At 39.3% G+C, this 7,562-nt stretch overlaps 2 protein-coding genes across 2 annotated transcripts; both read left to right on the top strand.

The window, feature by feature from the left end:
• Window positions 1–249: 249 nt before the first annotated feature.
• Window positions 250–4,838, top strand: pttg1ipa (PTTG1 interacting protein a). Its single transcript, XM_020614035.1, has 7 exons — window positions 250–509; window positions 1,344–1,396; window positions 1,620–1,728; window positions 2,231–2,333; window positions 2,888–2,953; window positions 3,126–3,172; window positions 3,679–4,838. The coding sequence occupies exons 1-7, from the start codon at window positions 416–418 to the stop codon at window positions 3,714–3,716; spliced, it is 510 nt and encodes a 169-aa protein (XP_020469691.1). The 5' UTR covers window positions 250–415; the 3' UTR covers window positions 3,717–4,838.
• Window positions 4,839–5,454: 616 nt separating this feature from the next.
• On the top strand, window positions 5,455–7,556 carry sumo3a (small ubiquitin like modifier 3a). Its single transcript, XM_020614066.1, has 4 exons — window positions 5,455–5,590; window positions 6,488–6,616; window positions 6,797–6,868; window positions 7,382–7,556. Exons 1-4 carry the CDS (start codon window positions 5,570–5,572, stop codon window positions 7,442–7,444), a joined length of 285 nt encoding a protein of 94 aa, XP_020469722.1. The 5' UTR covers window positions 5,455–5,569; the 3' UTR covers window positions 7,445–7,556.
• The last annotated feature ends 6 nt before the right edge of the window (window positions 7,557–7,562 follow it).

Here is a 7,562-nt window from a genome sequence, read left to right as displayed (position 1 = left end):
TTTTTTGTAAATGGCTTTACAAATTATGCTTTAATAAACTATTACAAATTGTCCTCCATTTAATGTTTCTATTTATACTAGTTATTTGCTGGTAGCAGTTTTGCACTTTGCTTAAGTTACATTTTAATGTAAAACTTGTAATACTTTGCTGTATTGTTACTTGAGTAGATTATCTGAATACTTCATCCATTAGTGCCTAAAAGAAAACATGCGCGCCCACACACGCCCGGCCTTCCCTTTTACCTTTGGTGCGTAATGAATGTGCGTCATGATTTTGTTTTTCGTTCCTTCACAGTAAGTTCATTTCTCCCGATCAGAGCAGCCGACACAGTTCCACCCTTTGAGCTCGCAGAACATTCAGACCTTCAGAATTATTCTGAGCGATAACATCTGGAATAATTTGTGGTCACTGCACATGATGCTGGACTTACGGATCTTACTCCCCGCTTTCCTGTTTGTCTTCGGTCTGACGGCAGTTTTCGCCCAGACTTCGCCCAAATCTGGCTCAGGTAGGAGTGGAAATCTGTGACTGTGTAGGGACCGAGGAATTAATGGAAACTATTTCATCACCTGTAGCTGCGTCATTGTTTCTGTGCAGGGTAAAATGTGAATGAAAATCCTCACCTGATTTACTGGGACTTTCTGGCCCTGAACGACACTTCATTTTCTCTGTTAAGCTCCGTTTTAGCTCCGTTTATCAAAAGGAAAGGACACAAATCAAGCAAAAACCTTTATTTGAGCTTAGATGGTCCTAAATCACACTTGTATTTTCTGTCTTAAATAATTTATAACATTTTAAGTAAAGCATATGAAACTATACATAAATCCAAGATTAATATTAGCCCAATTGTACTGGTCACCCTCTTTCTTTTAGTTTCAAATTGTGTACTGTTGAAACTTTTTACTAGCAAGACCTTTCAGTTCTGCTCAACCCCCATCAGGACCTGAAACCAGCAGAAGTAGCTATAAACAAACCGGCCACACAAGAACTAGACTTTGCAGGTTTACACTTCCTTTGTGCAGATACCGTACAAGGCTACACTGACACAAACCCAGCTGCTGCCCTGTGTATTCTGTTGATAATAATATAACAGCTCCAAAGCATGTGTGTGTTCTGTGCTCTGTCTCCATGGAAAATGTCCCAGGAGGATTAGCAATCTAAAAAAACACAGTGAGCACAGGACTCATTTAATCTGCTTCTCACAGTGTTTTCTGCTAATCTCTTTTGTTAGTCGCTTCCACTTTTACCTGTGAGGCAATGTGTGTACACCTCATGCTGATAGTGATGCTTCCCTTTGTTGATTATTTTGGGTGTTTAAACTAATCGAGTGTTTTTTCCACAGAGTGTGAGAGAGTGAATGCGACAAGCTGTGAGGAGTGTCTAAAAAATGTGACGGTAAGTCCTCAGAAAACGCCTTTTGTTTCTGCTGGGATGTAACCTGTCGAGCGCGCACATGAAAGAATTGTAGTATTTCAGGTACAGGAACCATGCTGGTGGCCCCTCCTCCACCACCACACCTGTTAGACTAGTTTGAGCACAAACTATTCTCTCATCTATTTTTATCCACATGTTCTGCTTTATGTGTACGCGTGTCTGTCTGCTTTGGTATTTTTTACAGTGCTTGTGGTGCATCCCAACCAAGTCATGTGTAACATATCCATCCAAGACTATCCTTCCACCACATTCACTTTGCCCACTGAATGATGCACGCTGGGGGCTCTGCTGGAGTAAGACAGTACACACACACGCACCCACATACACACACACTAAAGGCAAGATACACAGAATTACAATAAATACAAAATAAGATGACCCCCTCACACCCCACTGCGACTTCAGTAAGCTCTTAATTTTTGTTCATTTTAGGCATTCAGCTGCATTTCTACCCAATTATTGTACGAAAAAGTAAAAATGTAATTAATACCAATCAGAGTTTTACTTTTACTCCAAATGTCAGAGATTTCCCAGCAAGATCTCTCTAATGTAGAACCGGCCTTAACAGTTACTGCATCAATGAAAAACTATGTCTATAACTATATCTGTTATTATCTGCAGAATAACAAAAAACAATAATAAAACATGTTTAAAAATTACAGCCTTTAGCGCATGCAAGCAACAAATTGCTTTTATAATATTAGCACACAATGTACAACACTAGATCAGCTTTTCTATCATGAAGGTAGGTCTGTGGCCCGTGGACTCAGTGTGGTTCTCTGCCTCTGTCTGTAGTGAACTTCCAGACGTTGATAATCACCCTGGCAGTGGTTGGTGGAGTCATTATCATTGCACTTCTGGTCTGTCTCTTCTGCTGCTGCAAGTGTGAGAGCATTGGGTAAGTGTTCAGTGAGGTGTGAAACAGGAGCACAATGACAAAACATCTCCACAGCGTGATCCTGTTACTGCTGTTCACTGGGTTTGGTTATATGTAATTTATTTTCTTTTTCTTTTTTTAAAACCTTACTCTGATCTTTTTTGCAAGTCTCAAATACAACAGGTACAATAATACAGGGGAAAGGAAGGGGGTGTTTCTTCCAAGTTATTTTTTAACAAAACATTTTGGAGCTGTATTTAGTACTTATAATTGATTTGACTACAGGAAAACTCAGGCACTGTTTATGTTTAAGGACTATTGACCAAAACTCATTATTTTCTTTTTATTAAACATGAACAAAATGATAATATATGGACTTATAACAATAACAATGACAAAATGACATGATCATGTGTGGTATATTGGAGAATTTTAATCTAATCAAGGTAAAATAATATGGTCACATGATACATAATCTCTGTCAACTTTCTTTTGGTTATCTAAAAATGTCTGCACGCGAAACACACAGTGTGTCCTTTAACTAATCACAACCATCTTGTGTTTTTTTGTGTCAGATCCAGAAGGTTTGATGCCAGGATGCAGAGACAAAACAACAAGACGAAAACCAAGCAAGATGAAAGGTGAGAAATATTATTCTCTGTAAAACAGCTTCAAGTCAGGGAAACATGGATACGTCAAGCTGCTTTCAGCCCGAACTGGTTTGTAGCCACATGACTTTTGGGAATGTCTTTGAGTCTGATAAATATCATCAGTCACTGCATGGCTCATAAGAAGCTGTTTCGTCCCTTATAGGAAGGCAGAAATGAAGCAGAGACATGAAGAAATCAGGAAGAAATATGGTGAGCTTTAACGCTTGCTGACACCCTCTTTTTCCATTTCCTTAACTTTATGTCACACACATGCAGATGTTTATTTTTGTGTTCATCTAAATGTTGACTCCTGAATTTTAATGGCAGAATTAATTAAGTACAGCAAAATGTGATTAGACCATCTTGTTCTGGCTTACACTTGACATTATTAAAGCAATAGTCTGATATTTAATAAATGCACTTGTTTTTTCGCCAAGAATTAACCGAGCAGATACATACACTCTAATGTCATGTTTGTATGATAGATATAAAGTTAGCGCCAGCAAGCTGGTTAGCTAGTAGCTGACCTCAAAAATGTGGCTGTTACATCTTGGTTTTTCTATGGATTAAACAAATGAAATATGACATTAACTTCATATTAGCCTTGTCATCTATCGCTAAACAAGATAACAGGTAATCATATTTCCCCAAATATCAAACTATCTCTTTAAATCAATGAATGTCTTTACTAATGTTACTGTTTTGTATTTCTCAAGGTCTAAGTGGGCAAAATCCATACTCCAGATTTGCATGAGAGGACCAGTGAACTCAGGTTTTACCCCATGAACCTCCTGTTTCTTCCTGAACTACAACATCGGATATATCAACAGATTGTCTTGTAATTGTAAAAGTAAACATGACCTGAGAATCATTGTAAATTATAATTAAGAAAACTTGAAACAAAGTAACAGGCTTCATCTGTCTCATGAACAGGGATGTTGTGTGTATCCAAGAGGCTAGAACCAAAGGCTAGAATAGTAGCAGTGTTCCTCAAGGTATTTTATAGTAGTCACATGGCTCATAGAGCATTAGTACTCATACTGTTTACAAAACTGAGTTAAATTGTATAGTAAGTAAAGAATCCGGTTTGATTGCTAAACTGTTCTTTCATTTTGCTTAAAGGTAGGGTTGGCGATTCTTTTCAGAAACATTTGTTGTTACATATCTTGAAATTTTCATCCCGATGGCAATGAATGCATCGACAACATAAAGAAAAGAATCCATCATCTGTGGTAGCAGATTAGCTGCCTGTGAACCCAGCTTCCTACTTGCGCGTAACCTGCCCTTGCCCTCACTGCATGAGCCATTGCAGTTGCAAGCAGATGTGTTACCACTCTGTTTTGCAGCTAAAGCTACTGAGCTATGGCAGAGAAGGCACCCACTGCAGCTTTCGTTCGCAAACAGAGACCATTGTTACAGGCCAGGCCTTCCCCTTTAAGACATATAGCCTTGTAAGTAATGTTGTTGTTGTCGGCTGCCTGCAACATTTGTCTGCTTTCAAAATCAAGCTTTCTCTTGCTGGTTTTTCCATTATTGCCAACCTTACTTTTAAGAAAACCCGTAGCATCTGCAATTATCCTGATTTCACTAGTTTCTATTTCTCTGAGTTGCAGCAGCATTAGAGATGTACTTAGAAATTAGAATCGATTTTTGTACTTTATGTGACTTTTCTCATTTGCTCTTTCAAAATGTCTCATCTTATTCTGAATTAGATCGGTTGGAAACCATCTTTGTGTTATTGCTGCATGCTCCTCTGATAAGAATGATTCATATTATATTCATACTATGAAGTCAGAATGAAATCTTCACCTTTGCATTCTGCATTAATAAAGAAGTTGATCCTAAAGTTGGACTGTCAGCCTAATTGTACCATTTCCTGTATATCCTATAAAACACATGTTCCTAATAAAAGACTTTAGTATCATAAATGCTTCAAAGTAAGTACAGATTTTACTTATATTTTATTTTTTGAGACATTATACCACTCTTACATAAGACTTTTAACTATTACTTGCTCTGCATATTCACACCCTGTACTTAGTAAAGACGTTAAAAAGGCACAGTCTATAGTTACTAACTTATGAGAAGAAATCAAAGAAATGCCTGACGTGCTTCACAAATTACTCTGTGTATGTTTTTGTGGATGCTGGTGCTATATATGTCAAAACAATACACCGAAACCAAAATTAGCCAAAGTTACTAAAATGTGCTATAAATCAAGCCACAGGTTTTGAACTGCTCTGTAATAAGGGTGTGCAATTATTATTGCATACAAATGCACATTCTAACACATCTATATTTGCTGCAAATACATTGAAAGACGGTGTGCTGTATCTAGACTATTGTACCAGTATTCAGAGGTATTGATATTGGATTATATTAAAAGTTCTTCAGGTAGCGTGATCGAGCATTGGCGCGCGCCCCCGTGTCCGCGCCCCCGCAGGTTAGAAGTCACGTGGTTCGCTCAGATCCAATCGCTTATTTGCAACAGCGGTCCAAAGCGCGCACCCGTTGGTGGAGGAGAAGAGAGGACAGAAGGCGGCAGAAAGACAAATAAATCCCAATTAACCGGTTATTCTGAAAAGCGTCTCACAAAATCCGGGCGAAATGTCAGAGGAAAAGCCAAAGGTGAGGCATTAAGGTTTATAGAGCTGTAGATTTGATGTGATGGCTCACTCGAGCTCCTGCCAAACCATTTCTCAGATGTGCAATCTAAAATGGCCTGGTTTGCACGTTTCTCAGAATCGGCGCAGTGTTTGTTTCGCAAATGAATGAGTGCCCGCACATCCATATTTACATTTATATGTGCATACACAGCACAGTGTAGATGGAAATTGATAGTGTTTTGCTCTATTAACTGGGCTCTCGAAGATGTTGAGCAGAAATATAAATTACACTATGACTGTTATTTGCGGGGTTTTTTTTCTTTGTCGAAATGGGACCACGTTGTGTCCGCAACGCCGCAAATACTGCAACTGCATCAGTTACAAAAGAGCAATAATAGATGTGACGCACTCGGATACAAAAAAAAAAAAAAAGAATTTGTGCAATCGTGCTGTTTTAACATGCCACTGTGTGTTTGGCCACAGCACAACAAAACAAGCGTGCTAGCAGTGCTAGCCGGTAGCTAAACGTTGGTTCTGGAGGGCTAGGTTGCCAACACCTAGCCCGGAGCTAGTTAATCATGCTAACGTTAGCTTCTGTGACTGCCCGGCGAGCAGCTTAACTTCCTGTAACCTGCATGGATTGTTCGGCTTCATGCCAATTTGTTTTGGTTAAAATGTCTACCATATGTCTCTGTCTCATTTCGACCTACGTTGTAGTGTTAAATTACTTTTAAAGTAGCAAGCTAACGTTATATCTTGCAGCCTGCTAACATGCTGTTTGGTATATATATCCCTGCTTGTAGCCCTGTTAACTGTAGTGTATGTGTGACTCTAGTGTAACCTTGTAAAGGTAATGTTTGTCATGTCTTTGACTTGATAACCTATACTCTTGAACTCTTGTTAATGTTCGTGTCTGCAGGAGGGAGTAAAGACTGAGAATGATCACATCAACCTCAAGGTTGCAGGGCAAGATGGGTCTGTGGTCCAGTTCAAAATCAAAAGACACACACCGCTCAGTAAACTAATGAAGGCGTATTGTGAACGACAGGTGAGCCAAGAGCCCAAATGACCGCCTTTAAATGTCCTCCTCTCTAACAGCATAATTATAGTGGATTTTCTGTAATGCCTCGTTCAGTCCTTTTGGTTAGTTGCATACTCTGCTTTGCCATTCCCGTACCCAAAGACCTTTGCATATGGATTTGTATTGGTCTTTATCTTGCTTCTGCAGGGTCTTTCAATAAGACAGATCAGGTTCAGGTTTGATGGCCAGCCTATCAATGAGACGGATACACCTGCACAGGTAAGATTATGTTCTAGTCATCCTTATATTCTCTTTAAACTTTACTGAAGGGATCATTTACATAATGGAAACACAGAGAAGCCTACTACTACTGGAGAGAGTTCAACTGACTGCACAGTTGACATATAAGTGTCAGTTGTGTATTTTTTTCCTCCCCAGCTACATCCATGAGAGGGTCAGAATATTAGGAACATCTTCAATCCGTTCATACCTGGCTGCAGGTGTTCCTAATATTCTGACCCTCTCATCTATGTAACTGGGCAGGACAAAATTATAGACACCTCTAAATATAATGTAGTCCAGTACAGCACCCCCTCTAACTATGATATCAATAATAGGCATATAATTCAGTTTATCTATGTATGGCAGTTTCACCAAAAGCTGAAACATTGTGAGTGTCATAAACACAGATGTTAAGGCAGAAGTGTTGTCCTGAAGTACACACAATTGTACAGGTGTACCTATTAAAGTGGCTGGTGAGTGTATGACCTTCTGTCCCTCTGCTCCTTTCAGCTGGAGATGGAAGATGAAGACACTATAGATGTTTTCCAGCAGCAGACGGGCGGGCACTGCTAAGCTCTCCTCACCTCATTGATGGCCACCGTCAGACCACGCCCTCAGCCATCTTCACTGTCCCTTCCTCCCCATCGGTCCTCTCTATTATAATTTTAATTATAATTTTTTTTTTTTTTTT

This window comes from Monopterus albus, unplaced genomic scaffold (genome assembly GCF_001952655.1).
Source record: "Monopterus albus unplaced genomic scaffold, M_albus_1.0 scaffold141.1, whole genome shotgun sequence".
Lineage (NCBI taxonomy): Eukaryota > Metazoa > Chordata > Actinopteri > Synbranchiformes > Synbranchidae > Monopterus > Monopterus albus.
This window is presented reverse-complemented; position numbering and strand designations above follow the sequence as displayed.